The sequence below is a fragment of the Artemia sp. Qi Xiang Cuo genome, chromosome 9 (assembly GCF_049724085.1).
Source record: "Artemia sp. Qi Xiang Cuo chromosome 9, ASM4972408v1, whole genome shotgun sequence".
NCBI lineage: Eukaryota > Metazoa > Arthropoda > Branchiopoda > Anostraca > Artemiidae > Artemia > Artemia sp. Qi Xiang Cuo.
The window spans coordinates 30,156,579-30,173,464 of record NC_142802.1 but is presented as its reverse complement, the minus strand read 5'-3'; the positions used below and the strand labels follow the sequence as shown (position 1 = coordinate 30,173,464).

Here is a 16,886-nt window from a genome sequence, read left to right as displayed (position 1 = left end):
GTTTAAAAGTCGGGTTGATCAAACAGAGAAAAATAGCTTACACCATCTAGCAGTAAACTTGGTAAATGTTTCGTGCTGCAAATTGACGCTAAGAGTTCCAATTTAACCACTAAATCTGTATTTCTGAAAGTATTTTGAATACAAAATTAAACCAAACAAAGAAAACTGTCCAGAAACATAAAATAGACTGCTTTGATTGACGCCACATATTACGCGGCAGGAGCCTTAAGTCAAGTCAAAGGTTAACTATGTAGACAATTCGAGAAGTGAGTTTGGTGCATAGAAGTTCTTTCAGTAGAGGAATTTTGTTTGAGAATCAGTTTATAAGCAATTTAATTATAGTGGCTAAATTAGTAAAAAATCTCATAGAATCAATCAGTGATGCACCCTAAATGCTGCTCTGGTTAGATGTTGGTGTCCTGCAGGGCCAGATGGAAATAGTAATTTATGACTTCAGAATTAGTTTTTGGTGGCATTATTTCTAGCATTATGCAAGAAACATGTTTGCTTATGAGTACTTTCTTTTTGTAACAAAAGTATGAGACACGAAGGTTTTCCTATATCAGTCAGTCCGAAATCTTTAAGGCAGTTCAATCTTTTAAGATGAACAATTCATTTTACGGTTATCTAGTACAAGTATGTCGGTAAAATAAACGAAGAACACGGATCACGGTCTTTTTTATCCACATGTGTGACTGTAGTTTGGCTTGAACAGAAATATTACGCTGCAAAGATCTTAGACATCAATATGACCTAAGGATATGAAACTATTTTGTTTTTCACATTACCTAGACGAGATGGATGGTTAAAATTTTACAAACCTTGAGTAGGTAAAAATTACTTCATTGTGGTTTCATCATATAAGTCTAATGCTGCGTCAAGGGAGTAAATTTTCGGGAGGGGGAATGGTCTAGATTACATCCCTTTACTCGAAAGAACAAACGAAAGTTTATTCTGATTTTATGGATATAGAATTTTCTGTAGTAGGGTTCTTTTTCCCCCACTAAATTGTTTTGATTTCTGTCACCATCCAAAATGGAGTATTGGATGCAGGTAGTATTAATCTTTGTTTGAAATACAGCTTAAAAGGTTATAAATGCAATTAATGTGAGTGTTTGCAGCTATTTATCGATGTTGGAGCTGGCTCTCAAACCCTTTGTTTAAATTTGTAAACACAGATACCTTCACAGACATGAAATGTATACAAGCCATTAAAGCCATTGCTGTCTTAACATGATTGGTGCACATTATAATTAACAATTCAAATAAATTATTGAACCGGACTGAGGTTTTTGCTCATTTTCTAGAATAGATGTTATTCTAATATCAAATATTATAAATTATTCTAGATTTGAAATTGCAATCCAAGTTTTTAGTCTACCTATAGTTTTACTGTGTTAAATTTTCAAGTTTATTTTTAGGAAAATTTATTTTTTAGTTCTTTTGTTTTTTGGAAAACATATTTTAATAGTTAATAAAATATATTTTAATAATTATTATTTTTCGTATGTAGTTTTGTATATAGAATTCGAAAATGTAGCCTTAATTTTTTTTTTTTTTAGTGCGTATTATTTTTGGAACAGTTTTTTGAAATTTTTCTCCTCTCAGACGTCAAAAATTCTAAAGAATTGAAAGTGAATGTACCCAAATTGGCTCTAGGAGAAACCTCATTACACTTTTCAATAAGAAAACACTCAATTAGAAAACTTTCCTAAGCATTCAATTATGTTGTATTTTTTCCCGCAATGCAAATAAACGACAAGATTGATAACGTTGAGAAATAAGTTTCAAATATTTTGTCTCAAAACCGTAATTAAATAACTATAATATAAATTTTTACGCTGCATGAGCAACTGAATCCCAAGTTTTCAATTGCCTACACTTATAGGAGCCAGTTTTGTCTGGAACACCTACAATTCAGTAAATAAAAAGAAACCTAAAAAGAAAGAACTTTCGTAGAATAACGGGTGCAAGAAAAATCTGACTAATTTGTATTTTAAACTTGGGATGCAAAATTGCAATAGATGATATACTAAAGAATGGGGAAATTTTGAAAATCTGAAACAACCAAATTTAACAAAGGGAAAAAAAAAATCTGAAAAAGTACGTAAATACCGTGAGCCATAGAATATGCTTTTATGTTTAAATTCAGTATAAGAAATTATATCAGGTTCATGTTTAAATTCATGTTTTATTGAATTTTGCTGCTTAAGTCCAATATAAGAAAATCTATCAGAAATATAGTAAAAGTTTCCGGAAGAAAACAGTGTGTGTCAGAGTTCAAATTATGAGTATAAATTCGAATTAAGACGCATTAGTGCTTTGAAATCAACGTCATGTTTAATTTATGTTTTTTAGTTGAAGCGTATTGATGGAGTCATTTTACTGAATTGGGAAAAGAAATCTTTAGAGAGGCAGATTAACTATGGTGCAAGTGAAGGACTTTTAAACAAAGATTCTGCAAGAAGAGACCTGGAATATTTTATGAGTCACGTTACGCACGTTGCAGAATTTTTTGATCAAATTGGTCTCTTGCATTTTGTAAGTACCGAGTCGTCGTCTTTTTTTTCTATTTGCCGAAACTTAGCCTGGTAACTAGGTAACTGTAGAATGCAATTTTTTAAATGAATAATCACTGTTTTAATTTTATTCTAAGTAGATTAGACAAAATAAAGACAAAATTTAAAGTAAAGTAAATAACAAAATATCGCCTAATTAAGTGCTTATCAATTAAACAACGAATTAACTTTTAAGTCTAAATTCGTTTTTTTTTTTTGCGAAAACTATAAGGTTAGCAACATAGAGCAACTGTAGAATACAATTTTTCATTAAAGTTTTTTTTAATTTTATTCTGGATAAAAAATAAATTAAACTAAATAATACTTTTATTTTAAATAGAACAAATATAAAATATTGTCTTAACAAGTGTTTATCAAGTAAACAAATGCTTAACTAGTCTAATCACATTAAAATCTTCAGGAAAGGTATTCGACTCCAGGTACAGCCAATCCTTCGGGCCAGGATGGGGTCAGGGGTTTGACTCTGCGGGCTCAGCCACCGTGAATCTGGGGAATGTTAAACAAATGAATTCGATTTTTCTGTCCCAAAGTCGGACCTCTCCGGATCATAGAATTGGGACAGCAGCTTGCTAATTACGGTACCAAAGGAATATAGGACTATCTCAAAACGGGACACCTATTGTTAATTTCGGTACTCAGGAAATCGGTACTCAATTACGCCTATCTCATCACGTCTACTGAGAGCAAGAATTGACGGCAAGCACGGGAAGATAACTGTTCTCACTTGCTTTGCCCCGACAAATGAGGCCCAAGATAAAGATAAGGACTACTTCTATGTGGTAATGTCCTCCAAGTTCTTATCCGTTCCACCACACGACTACCTTCTAGTCCTAGGAGATTTTAACGCTGGTTTGGCTAACAGCTCTTGTCTCTACGATGCTGCTGTTGGACCTGTGGCAGTTGACGCTCTGAATGATAATGGTGAGCGGCTGCTCAGTCGCTGCATCACCCATGCTCTAGCAGTCACAAATAACTGGTTTGTGAGAAAAGACATTGCAAAGTACACATGGTACAGCAATGATGGCAGGACCAAAAAGATTCTTAACTACATCATTGTTCGAAGACGCTGGCTTTCATCTGTCCAGAGCTGCTGCTCATATAGCGGTACCAAGATTGGTAGCACTAACCATCGCTTTATTTCTGCAAGTATAGAACTCCAGCTTAGAGCTAATAAAAATAACTTGTTCTCCCCCTTAAATGTAGATATCGCTCGACCGAAACAGGATCCATCAGTTTACAAGTAGTTTATGGCAGAAGTCTCTAACCGCTTCGAGGCTCTCCAGCTGTGTTCAGATAGCAAGTCAGCATGGACCACTTTCAAAGATAATGTTCTCAGAGCAGCTACCGAAGTTGTCGGCTCGAAGCCGTAAAAGAAGAAAGAGTGGATTAGCAACCAGACGTTTGAAATAACTGATCAGAGACGGTAATCGAGATTACGAGGAGATATGACACTCTTACAGACAGCTCAACAAACTACGCAACTTCTTGCTCCATAGGGACAAGAAAGACTTCATTGCGGGTAAAGCCGCTGAGCTCGAGCAAGCTGCCCAAAAGAAAGACATAGGTGCAGTATTTAAGATCCTATGTGAGATTACTGGCCACCTCGTTATGACATCCACAAGCCCGAAAGAAGTAAATGGAGGGACTATATACGATCATTCTCAATGTGTTTGTCTCTGGGAGAGACACTTTAATAAGCTGCTAAACTCAAATCCGCCCGACAGCATTGACTCAGTGCTTATTGCCGCAGCTGCAGAAGCTACCCTTGCCCCCGACGGTGCCGAATTTTCTCCTGAGGAGATTAAATCGGCAGTGAGGAAACTAAAAAACAATAAAGTAGCTGGCACCTGTGGCATCGCTTCAGAGCTACTTACTACGGGTGGCCCTGCATAGATACTTTGGCTGCAGATAGTGTTCAGCGTAGTCTGCTGCACTGAAGTTATACCGTCAGACTGGAAGAAAGGATTCATCGTGCCAGTGTTTAAGCGCAAGGGCAACAAGACGGGTTGTAGCAACCACCATGGTATAACCCTACTCTCTGTTCCTGGAAAACTGTTTGCAATGCTCCTGCTGAAACGTGCAATAAGTTTCTTACATGTTTTGTGCAGCTACCAGCAAGTCGGATTCATGCCAGAAATATTGACAGCTGAACAGGTTTTCGCGACCAGACAAACAGTTGAAAAGACGCTACATTTCAGCATGAAGACTTACATTGCTTTTACTGACTATTGTTCTGGCTCTGACAATATTAAAAGATACTCCGTTTGGCTAATCTTGAAGGCTGCAGGCCCACCAACAAATATAGTCAGCCTCTTTAAAGAACTCTACCGCAGCACAGAAAGCGCAGTCCTTGATAACGGGAAGCTTTCTCCTTCCTTCCCAATAAAAAATGGTGTACGGCACGGATGCGGTGCTGCACCTGAGCTGTTTAACTGCGTCATTGACCGCATTTTGAGCAAGACACACCGTGTACACCCTTTTGGCATAAGTTATGCCGGGAGGACTTTGTCTAATGTTGACTTTGCCGACAATGTAGCCGTCCTTAGCGAATATCTCGACCAACTTAAGTCTTTACTCAAGACGCTCTCCTCCACCCCCTCTGCAGTTGGGCTGCAAATCAACTGGAAGAAAACGAAGATCATGCCCATAGAAAAGACCGCATCGGTGTCACCCTTAATTGTTGTGATCAACGGCCATGCTGTTGACGTGGTAAGGCAGTTCACCTATCTCGGATCAATTATATCATCAAATGGCACAATTGAGGCCGAAATCTCAGCCAGATCATTCAAGGCAAACTCTGTATTCGGATGGCTCCTGAGAGCAGTCTTCAACAAACCGCAAATTAGTCGCCTTACAAAAGCCCGTATCTACAATGCCAGAGTCTCAAGCATCATGCTGTACTCTTCTGGGACATGGGCGATAACCCAGACACAGCTAATAAAGGTCGATGCCATCCAAACTATACACCTTGGGTTGAGTTGAAGGCATCAAATGGTAGAATAAGACTCGCAATACTAATATCATGAGGACCAATGAGCCAGCGAGCCTGTGCACCCATGTAGAAGCTTATTCTCCAAGATTATATGAACGATTAACCCACCTTCCACTAGTTGTCCCTGCAAGGATCATATTGAATTCCAATCCCTTAATGTCTGGACCAGTCCTCAAGGAGATTCACGCACCAGAGGGGCTGATGTTATAAAACAATGCCTCCTCAACCGCAACATCGACCCAAATGAGGCCCCATCCCTAGCCCTGGACAGGGCTGCTTGGAGAAGACTGACAGCGATGTCAACGAGTTCCCTCTACGCTGGCGACCCTGCTGAGCAAGAGCGATAAGTCAAGTAAGTCAAGTTGTTGTTGTGATGAATTGTCCTCCTCGTCATCCCACAATAAAGAAAGATATAGGCTCCAATCGCAAATACATATAGACCCTCCTTAAGATTTTTAAGGCAGATTTTTTGTATGTTCTTGTTGGTTGCTGCAGTTTTTTTGGTTTTTTGTTGCTACTATAGATTACACTTTGTAGATTGTTCCCTCCATCCCCAAATTATGGCCACTCTAAATGAATCACTATTTACGTGCCTGGAGCTGCAGTAAAAAATAAGTTGCAGCCTAAACATAGCAGTAAAAATGCAGTAAAACAAATAAGTAAGAACTAGAATAGATAACTCAATTAACAGGTCGCTACCTTAACATAGAGCAATCTATGTCTAAACAGTCATAAACTAATCAGTTAGAATAAATAATACTTGCAAACGCTTGCAATAAGTTATAGCCAACAATAGAATTGGAAACATTTCAGAGGAAAATTCTGTAATATGTAAATTTGTTCTGAGCAAATACTTTAGTCTTTAGTACTCATTTTGAAAACTAATCTACAAACTTTGCTTAAAATGAAAGATTTTCATACTTTGGATTACCTTGTGCTAAAATAAGTTTTTTTTTCTAGGTGTCTGGTGATAGACAGCATGAAGAAATTTTTGGAGATTTATACGAAGAAGTCATGGGAATATGTAAACACTCAAAGGGTAAATCTAATGTCGCTGTGTTTCCTCCTACGAGTGATAGATCTGCTCCGGAAGATTCAGACGATGAGGCTCAAGACTCTTCAAATGAAGAAGAATCGAGGAAAGGTAGCGCCCAATCCAGTGAATCTGAAGACAGAAATTCCAAGGACAGTCGTGATAAATATAGAAACGAAAGTAAAGAGAGCGATGGAGAAGAAAATAACGATTATAATAAAGAAGATAATAAAAGTTTGTCTACTGAAGGCTATGACGAAACTTCAAGAGAAAAGAGAACGAAGTCCAATGATTTTAAAAAGCTTCGTTCAAATTCAGATGAAAGTGATTATGGAGACAAAGATGGAAGTATGGATTCACTAAAGGAAGATCGAAAAGACCGATCAAAAGGACATGAAATAATATTGAGTAAGTCTTACAAAAAAGATATAGGACAGCACAATCGAAATCCTGGCGGTTCTTCGAAGGAAAATGACCAAGAAACAGTAAGAGAGGGTAGCTCAAAATCAAATGGGTCTGAAGAAGAGACTCTGTATCAAAGTGGTAACGCTGGTCGATACGAAAAAAATAAGACTTTATCAAATATGGAAAATCAAGAAGAAAATGTTTCAAAAGATAGCTCCAGCTCTAGCCAATCTAAGAAAGAGAGTTATGGTCAGCGTTACGGTATAGATAACGGTATAAAGAGCAATGGGAGCGTAGGTAGAAACTTCCGAGAATTACAAAGCAGTCGAAGAGACTTCACAGGAGGACTAAATGAAAATGACCAGTCAAAATTAGAAACATTAGACTCAAAGAATTTCGTGATGAACAGTGAACTACCTCCTGTAAAGGGTGGAGATTTCATTTACAAGATTCAAGATGATGTTGAAAGTAATATTGGTCAATCAAACCTGCGGTTTGGGGGAAACTCTGAGCAATCGATGGCATGCCTAGATCCATCTGCGAAAAATAAAGAAAAAAATACGGGAAATTTTGATAGCATTTCTTTAAGATCTACATCTCAAAAAGACCGAAATAATTTCCTTAGTAGGAATGAAAGTGCTGAACAAAAACAAGCAGCAAAAGGCAAAATGATTTTGCAATCTCAGCCAAAAAAGTCATTTGTAGACCATGATGGTGGCCATTACTCAAACTATGGAGGACGAAATTCAATACCAGTGCCCTCTAGTCATAACGAGGTCAAAGCTGAATCAAAGGAAATCGGTAAAAATATATCAAAGGGTTACAAATCAGTGATTTCAAATTTAAGTGAAAATAAGGCGAAAAATGACGACAAAGAAATATTTACAGCAAATTCAAAATCATCAACATCTTCATATGGTGCCAAGGACGATAATGAAAAAAACTCAGGAAGAGATGAAAATAGCATCTTAAAATCTAGAAATGATACAAAACCAGAAGAAAATAATAATAAGACGGGAGAGGAACATAATGAGAAGAATAGCTCAAACAAAACTGAAAGAAATAACAAAAACAAAAAATCAAATCTTATAAGTACTAAGAATGAGCGGGAAAATTTTGCAAAGAAAAAGATAAATGACAATGGAAGTAATAACCAAAGCCATGAAGCCAATACTCATAAAAACAAGAAACGACCAAAAAGCGGCTCAAAATCGATCTCGTCTTGGAAATATCACGAAAGCTCAAGAGACACTACGGATAAAACTAACAACGACGACAATAGCACAAACAAGAATAGAAATAGAAAACAATGTGCGTTAACTGAGGAATCAGAAGATAGTCAAGATGAAAATGAGTCTAAAGCGTTTTCATCGGGAAGATTTGCATACTCACATGGAATGTCAACCCAAAAACAGTCTGATCAAAGCAACAAGACGGAGACGATCTATAATGGTGGTGATAATAACAGAAATAATTATAGTGATACTGAAAAATCTGGAGAATATAGAACAAATTATTTACCAGGGAATAGAAACAAGAATGAAGAAGGAGCAAGGCAAAAGAATCGTTATTTTTGGACCGGAGAAGATGCTGACAACCAAGATTCTACCGAAAAAGGAAGGCTGACCCATCAACAGAATTTGAACACTTCACACCATGATAGAACAGATATAACAGAAAATCATTCCCCAACGCACGACAATCCGCGGTCTAAAACAGTTAATAAAAATAGCCAACAAAACCACCAAAAGCCAAAAAGTCAGGAGAAGAGTTACCTTAAAAAAGATGCATCTCAAGATAAGGATTTTCCAAAAGGTTCTTTCTACAACGTAAAAGCTAGAAAGGATGAAGAAAATGATACTGTCAAAGCAGACAGGGTACATGAAGGAAGGGAAAGCCAACAAAGCAAAAAATTCCAATACATGGATGCCGAACGCAATTATGGTTCAAATACAGGGGTAAGTGAACCGATTACTGCAAAGCGGTACTTTTTGGAGTCCAGTATCCCTAAAAAAGATACTCTTATTGAAAATAATGTGAAAAATTTTACTAGTTATAGTGAGAGAACTAACTCTTTGAATGGCTCAAGCAAACAAAAGATGGCCGAATTAGAATCTCAAATTATTGAACCTTATGTTAATAAGTTTGGAACACCAATGGGATCAACGAACAATACAAAACGGAACAAACCAGACTCTTTCAATAATGCAAATTCCCAAAACGTCCCTACAATAGCTAACGACAATGATCATATTTATGAAGAAATAGAAGAAAGTAGCGTAAACTCCACGACAAACTCAAATTCAGGACTTAGAACTGAAAAGGGTAGACGGGTTTCTCTTTCTAGTGAAATAAACAGTAGAAATGGAATACCAGTTAATGACCATTCTTCTAAAAATAGCAATACCCATTTTGGAAAGAATCAGAGAGCAGAATCGGCTTATAGATATAGAAGAAAAGATACAAAAGATGGTTATACCCTTTTAGCAGAATCTAGAAGCCGAATTAAAGAACCTGCAGAAGAACAAGCAAGTAATTTAGGATTTTCACATAATCAGAGTAGTTTTGGAAAGAGAACTTCTGAGGACAGAGAGCCGGGCACAACTGCCTATTCAGGAATCAATACTAGGGAAGGAAGTAGAGAAAAGCACGGTATTAAACAAGAAGTTAATGGGCCAAAGATGAAATACGATGAAAATTACGCTGAAACCAGACTGCATAGTGGAGCCAGTATCTCAAATAATAAAAATTCAGAAAAAAATACACACCAGCACAGCATGATAGGATATGAGCCTAAAGCTATGAAAAGTGGAAGAAAAAGTGCAAATAACAATGAATTTATAGACAAATACGAGAGTGGGTATACTAATAAACAAAATGAGGATGAATTGGAATATTCAAGCAATATCAACAACAAGAGGGACTTGAGCGATGTGAATAAACGGAACGGTAAACAAGGAGAAAAATATCAGAGAATGCATTGATATTTCTCAGAATACCTTTCCCAGACTTTGGCTATAAGTTAAATAATACTTCTGACAGAGTATATTCTAAATCGGAACATTTTAAGTTCTCAGACATTTTGTGATTTCCGTCGTGCTAGTGTGTTATAATATGTAATATACACTACAACATTTAAATCATGCAAATGACGAAGCAACTTTTTGTGACTTGTTTTTAACTATAATAAATACATCACGAAGAGAACTATGTGCAAGAAGCCCTTTAGTTATAAGACTATAAGAGTAATAAGTAATAGGTTAGATACTTGTCTAGTTGAAATAAACTTAGCTTATTCTGTTTGAATTCTGCTTAAACAAGCGTATGCGGATTTTGCGCGTGAAGGTAATACAATGCTTCTGACTGAATTGTTTAATTGTTTGAATGTATTGCCGAACTAATGAATAATTTTTTTTCTTCTCTATGTATCCTGTATAATCGACAGAGATATTATAAAACTTTTTGGTCATACCTGTCAACATCGACAGGAAATCAGCCGATCACCGCTCGCTAAAATGTAATGCCCGAACCAACCATATTTTATGAATAGCATGGAGTTTTTCTTGGTTTTTGTGTCAAACTTGAATTTCAGAAGCGAAAAATAAAAATGGCAAGAAATCGGTTTGAAAAGCTTATCTTATCATGTTGGATGGTCGAGGCTGTTAAACAGAAATTTCTTCAAATATATTTTGTATATTGACATTAAATCGATATTGATTGTTATACGGACCTCTTGTTGGTAGTAAATTGTTGCTTAACCGTTTTGTACTTCCACGTCTTTATAGCGGTTTTGTTATCCCGCACGTTCTACCTTCATCTCCCTTATGGTCCATTCTATTGGAAGGGGCGTTCAGAGGAGTATAATTTACAAAGAGGGGTACCAACACAAATTTGTTTCCAACTATTTTTCTACTAATACAGCTTCTTCTTAGTTTTCCCAGATCTCCGTTGCAGATAAAAAAGAAAAAAAAAACTGTTCTACGCTTCCCTCTTTTGTAATTTTAAAATTATCCCTATATTCTTGACCCTAATTGGCCAATAAACACATTTATACTTCAAAGTTTAGCAATGTTCACCTCGAGAAATTATGAACGTTATGTATACTTGGTGCTGTAGTCGCGATTAATTTTGATTTTATCATTAAGTTTGACTAGAAGGCAGCCCACACATAACCCTAGTCTAAGCTATATATTATCGCTCTAATCATAACCACTTTGATTTTGTAGCACGAAAATAGTTTGTAATTTAGCTGCTTGAGAGGAGCGCTGTTCAAGACGTGAAAACTATGCGCTTCGTTTTAAACCTATACGCATCAATTTATGACACGTATATCTTGTCTTTGGGTATTTTGACATTACCAAATCTTCTAAATTATTCCTACATAAATAAAGAATTTAAGGAATATTATTTTTATCCAATAGTCATTCTGGTTTCTTTTTGTAAAGTTTAACTAAGAATAAACAACTCAGAGATTCATTTTCGTTTTTAAAATGGTAGATTTGAACGCTAGTTTTCAACACTGGTACAGTACCAAACATTAGTAAGCCAAAGAAATTATTCATTCACCAATAATGTCCCCATGAGGACTGCCGCTGAGGTCTTGAAGAAGGGACTTCGAACTCATACAAAACATGTCCCCATGGTACATACAGGCTCTTTCCCTCCACTGGCTGCTAATCAACCTCCAGTTCAGGAACTCAACATAAAGTACATGACCATGTCTGAAGGTGTTGCAAGGCAGATCTCTGATCTGACCCAGATTATAACGCAACTTTGCAAAGTGGTTTCTCAGATAGCACCACATACTTTCAAAGATGCAGTCCGTAGTCTGAATAACTCAACCGAAAACCTAAACAGAGAAGGTTTAAGCCTTCCCACCATGTCAGATGTTACCAGTAGCCATGGGTATACGGAAGGGGGCTGCTCCCCCCCCCCATAGTACTTCAAATTTACAGTAAATATGGCTGAAAATCAGATGGTTGAAAAAGCAGTTGAAAAAAGGTAGATGGTTAAAAAAGCAGTTGAAAAAACGCACACGCGTTTTGAACGGGATCAACTGTCTCTAATAGAACTGAGCTGCAAAATCGTATTGTGATTTTTTTTTTTTAGCAAAATCTTTGATTGTGCATAATCCCAGGAGTTTATCAAAAGTACACTGATCGTTCTATATTTGCACACTCATTTGCGAGCACACGCGGTGCATATAAATCACGATTAAGAAGTCCAGACAAAAGTAGCTACTGGACTGGTCATTTGTTTTTCAGGAATTTTTTTTCGTAGGAATAAGTTTATTTTTAAATACTCTTAGGAAAAAACTCTCAAATAAAAAGAGCGATTAAATTGCCTGCAAAATGAAACAAAATACAGTAAATTTTAAAAAACAAGGATTCCTGGCAAAGGGATCAATTTATTTAATCAATAATATATTTAATTATTATACATTTAATCTTAAAATAAAATCAAACTCAAACCAAATCCAGCTGTCAAATTGACCCTCTTACTTTTTACTGTCCTATTCAACTAAATAAAATGAACAGGTTCAAAAAAAAATTCGTCACAAGACTTACCCACCCAAAGCCAAAAATATGAGAAATTTGCCTATTTTTGAAAAAAGGGGACCCCCCACCCAAAAAAAGCAAGCGATCTTATTGAAAATATCTTTATTAGATACACCATATCAGGGAACCCTACCGTAGAGGTTTCAAGCTCCAATCTTCAAAATGTAGAGTTTCGCTTTTTTTTTTCAGAAGAAACATCGTCGATGCATGTTTATTTGTTTTGTTTTTTCCCATGGGTGATTGTATTAAACCGAAGGTCCAAGATAATTGGGAGGGAGCTCATTCAAATGTAAATTTAAAGCTCTTTTTTAAGTGACCATAGAAATTGGACCAGGGGAGTCTTGTTTTCTTTCTATTTAAGGGCACCAAAATACAACTTCACCCGAAGATGAAGGATGCAGAATCGACTTAGGATTCTGAAATACTAATTAATATAAAAGTGTAAATAACTATATTTTAGAATTTCCAATTGTAAAAAAAATAATGCCATAAGTTGATAGTACTGGGGTCAATCAAGTTGGTTCATTTTATTTGTAATGAAATAAGGCTACGTTTGGTGATCTGGAATTGCGAATCAGCTATAATGAGGGGGTGGGGATGAATCATTGTCTAGGTGGGGGTATGGTGGATTCCTAAAAAAGTACATTTTAATGGACAAACTGCTTGAGGTAGGGGGGGGGTAGGAATTAATTAAATTGTTTCGCTATACAGGAAAAATGTTACATTCCCATTTCTACAAGCACAGAGGTGGAAAAGGCAAGGCAGGTCACCATCACGCCCGCCAGGAAGTTTCTTTGGGGTTGCAAATACTGCTAGGAACTTAGTTTTTAGCAAATCTAAATGGTGCCATTTTCTTTTTCTATTTATACGAAGCACTTCAATGTATTTTTATAAATGTATCTAATGTATTTATCAATACGAAAATCTTATTGTAGAGGTTGTGACTTGTGATGGCTTCATGTATGTAGAAGATCAAAAGTCTCAAAGAATTTCAATCCATAAAAACAATAATACTCCTTTTCATCCAACCGAAATTCTTTAGTAGTAACATTAACAAGCACTTTTTTATCAAAATTACTATTCATCACCAATGTTTTAAGCATATTCAAATTTTATCCAAAATTGAAATTGAAAATTTAAACGTAAGACGGTACTAGTACACGTACAATTATTGATTTACACATTTTAAGGAACAGGTACCTGAAATTATATCTTGGTTAAGCCCGGGTATGATTTGGAAAACAATCAGAAATTAAATAAAAAAAAGAGCTTTTCAACTGAAAGCAAAAAACAAATTTGAAACCTATCTGAAAAGATTATTCTTTATATGAAGCGGGCTGTCTCCTCCCTAGCTCCTTACGCTTTACTGTGAAGTTTGGCTTTTTTTCGAATTTTAAACAAAATCTGCAATTGGAAAGATAAGACTTTTCAAAGCACTAAAAATACTTTTGTCTGATGAGTAATGTGTTGAGAACGGGGAGGTACCCCTTATATACAAAGTAATTTATATTTGTTTTAAGTTTTAAACTTGCTCCTTACTTTAGTTGAAAACCCTTTTCTATTTGTTTAATTACATTTCATACAACTGTAAAGGCTTATGAATCTTGTGCTTTTGGTAGCGCAGAAAAAATGATCAATGTTTCAATGATCTCTGTTTGGATTTTGATGAGTAATCCAACAATTGAGCTGTAAGTGCAGAGCTACCCAGCTCAATAGTAACCGAAACTCTAAAAAAAACTGAATTTTAATACTGATTGATTATAGGCAGCGCAATCGCGCTGCCTAAGTAAAGAACGATGTTGGCACAATGTATTATTTATTTATTTTTTGTTTTTTTGTTGTTTTTTTTTTCATTCCAGGGCACTTCGTATCGAAGGAGTTGTCGTAGAAACTTCGAAAAGGGCTCATTCAATTGGACATTGGAGTGGCTAGTGCCCTTTTTAATAGTAGAAAGTGATTGGAGGGCAACCAGCCCCCCCCCACGCCCATCAGTCCCCCAAACACATCCAAGCAGAATTTTGATATAGCCATTTTGTTCAGCGGAGTTGATTTCCAAATAGAAAATATATTTTTGAGGAGAACACTCCCCCACAACCCTCATGGCAAAGGTTTTAAGTTATGCCCTGGGGGCATATAAGAACGATGTTGGCACAGTGTATTTTTTTTCCTTTAGAGCAGGGCACTTTGTATCGAAGAAGTTGTCGTAGAAACTTCGAAAAGGGCTCATTCAACTGGAAATTGGAGTGGCTTGTGCCCTTTTTAATAGTCGAAAGTGATTGGAAGGTGACTAACACCCCATCCACGCACACCATTTCCCGAAACACACCCAATAAAAATTTTGAGAAATCAAATTTGTTAAGTGTAGTTGATTTCCATATAGAAATTATATTTCTGAGGAGGACACTCCCCCACAGCCCTCAGGGCAAGTGTTGTAAGTTATGCCCTGACGGCATATAAGGGTTTTATAGAAGGCGTTGTCGTAGAAACCTAAAAAAAGGCTCATTCCATTGGAAATTCAAAGGGCTAGTGCCCTTTTTAATAGTCGAAAATGATTGGAGGGCAACTAACGCCCCTCTCACCTTTTCCCCAAACAAATCCAATCAAAATTTTGAAATAGCCATTTTATTCAACGTAGTTTTAAGTTCTGAAAATTAGGTCTTTGAGGATGACAACCCCCCACAGCCCTCAGGGCAAGGGTTGTAAGTTATGCCTTGGGGGCATATAAGGTTTTTATAGAAAGTGTTGTCGTAGAAACTTCAAAAAAGGCTCATTCGAATGGAAATTCAAAGGACTAGTGCCTTTTTTAATAGTCGAAAGTGATTGGAAGGCAACTAACACCCCTTCCACGCCCACCATTTCTCCAAACACATCCAATCAAAATTTTGAGCTAGCCATTTTGTCCCACGCAGTTCAAAGTTCAGGAAATTATATCTTTGAGCAGGACACTCCCCCCACAGTCTTCAAGGCAAGGGTTATAAGTTATACACTGGGGGCATATAAGGTTTTTATTGAAAGCTTCGTCACAGAAACTTGAAAAAGGGCTCATTCGATTTGAAATTCAAAGGGCTAGTGCCCTTTTTAATAGTCGAAAGTGATTGGAGGGCAACTACCCCCCTCCCCACTCTTACGCCCACCTTTTTCCCAAACACATCCAATCAAAATTTTTAGATAGCCATTTTTTACGTAGTTACCACTTTTAGAAAAAGGTCTTTGAGGATGATAACCCCCTCAGAGCCTTCGAGGCAAGAATTGTATGTTATGCCCTGGGGGCATATAAGGTTTTTATAGATAATGATGTTGTAGAAACTTCAAAAAGGGCTCATTTGATTGGAAATTAGAAGGGCTTCTGCCCTTTTTAATAGTCTACAGTGATTGGAGGATAGCTAACACCCCTCTCACACCCACCATTTCCCCAAACACATCCAATCAAAATTTTGGGATAGCCATTTTGTTCGAAGTAGTTAAAAAGTCTGGAAATTATGTTTTTGAGGATGACACTCCCCCCACAGCCCTCAGGGCAAGGGTCATAAGTTAGGTCCTGGGGTATATAAGTATTTTAATAGAAAGCGTTGCCTTAGACACTTCAAAAATGAATCATTCGATAGGAAATTGAAACGGCTAGTGTCCTTTTTAATAGTCGAGAGTGATTGGATGGTAAGTAACCCCCCTCTTATGCCCATCATTTCCCCCAACACATCCAATCAAAATTTTATCCATCCATTCAAAACGAGCAGAAATTAACATAAGTTGGGCTCAAAACCCCTATGCCTTCCCAAGGCCAGAACATAATTTGCACTTTACTGAAAAAAATACAAATTAATGTGCATTGTCAGTTTAATATACATATACTGATATTTAGAAATCAAAATGTTAAAATTATTTGATTTATTAAAGTAAAAACATTTATATTTTTTTCAGTAAAGTGCAAATTATGTTCTGGCCTTGGGAAGGCATAGGGGTTTTGAGCCCAACTTATGTTAATTTCTGCTCGTTTTGAGTTTGGCTCGGTTATTTATTGCAATTTCTGTTCGTTTTGGGTTTCATTTATTTATCGATGCTTATTTGTGGTAGTTTCACGCTTGGTAGATTATTTGATTTTATTTTTGCTCATTTTTTGTTTAATGGAGTTCTTTACTTTTCTTTGAAAAAGTTATTTTGTGGAAAAAGGTTTTTTAATTAATATATCGAAAGAAGTGGCTTATTATGCTGATTCCAATTATATAAGTTTCACTAAGTCTAGTTTGACCCATCAAAAGCTACGAGCCTGGGAAAATTTGTCTGAATTTCTAAAAAAGAGAGAACGACGCCCTCAAAATCAC

At 36.4% G+C, this 16,886-nt stretch overlaps 1 protein-coding gene across 1 annotated transcript in view; it reads left to right on the top strand.

Moving 5' to 3' along the window:
- The window catches only part of LOC148948549 (uncharacterized), a 91,370-nt gene extending 81,282 nt beyond the window's left edge, over positions 1 to 10,088 (top strand). Inside the window, exons 5-7 of the mRNA XM_089094963.1 lie at positions 2,359 to 2,541; positions 6,532 to 8,886; positions 9,073 to 10,088. Of these exons, the coding sequence (XP_088951089.1) occupies positions 2,359 to 2,541; positions 6,532 to 8,886; positions 9,073 to 9,993 (3,459 nt within the window). The 3' untranslated portion in view covers positions 9,994 to 10,088. The remainder of the gene's footprint in view (positions 1 to 2,358; positions 2,542 to 6,531; positions 8,887 to 9,072) is intronic.
- The last annotated feature ends 6,798 nt before the right edge of the window (positions 10,089 to 16,886 follow it).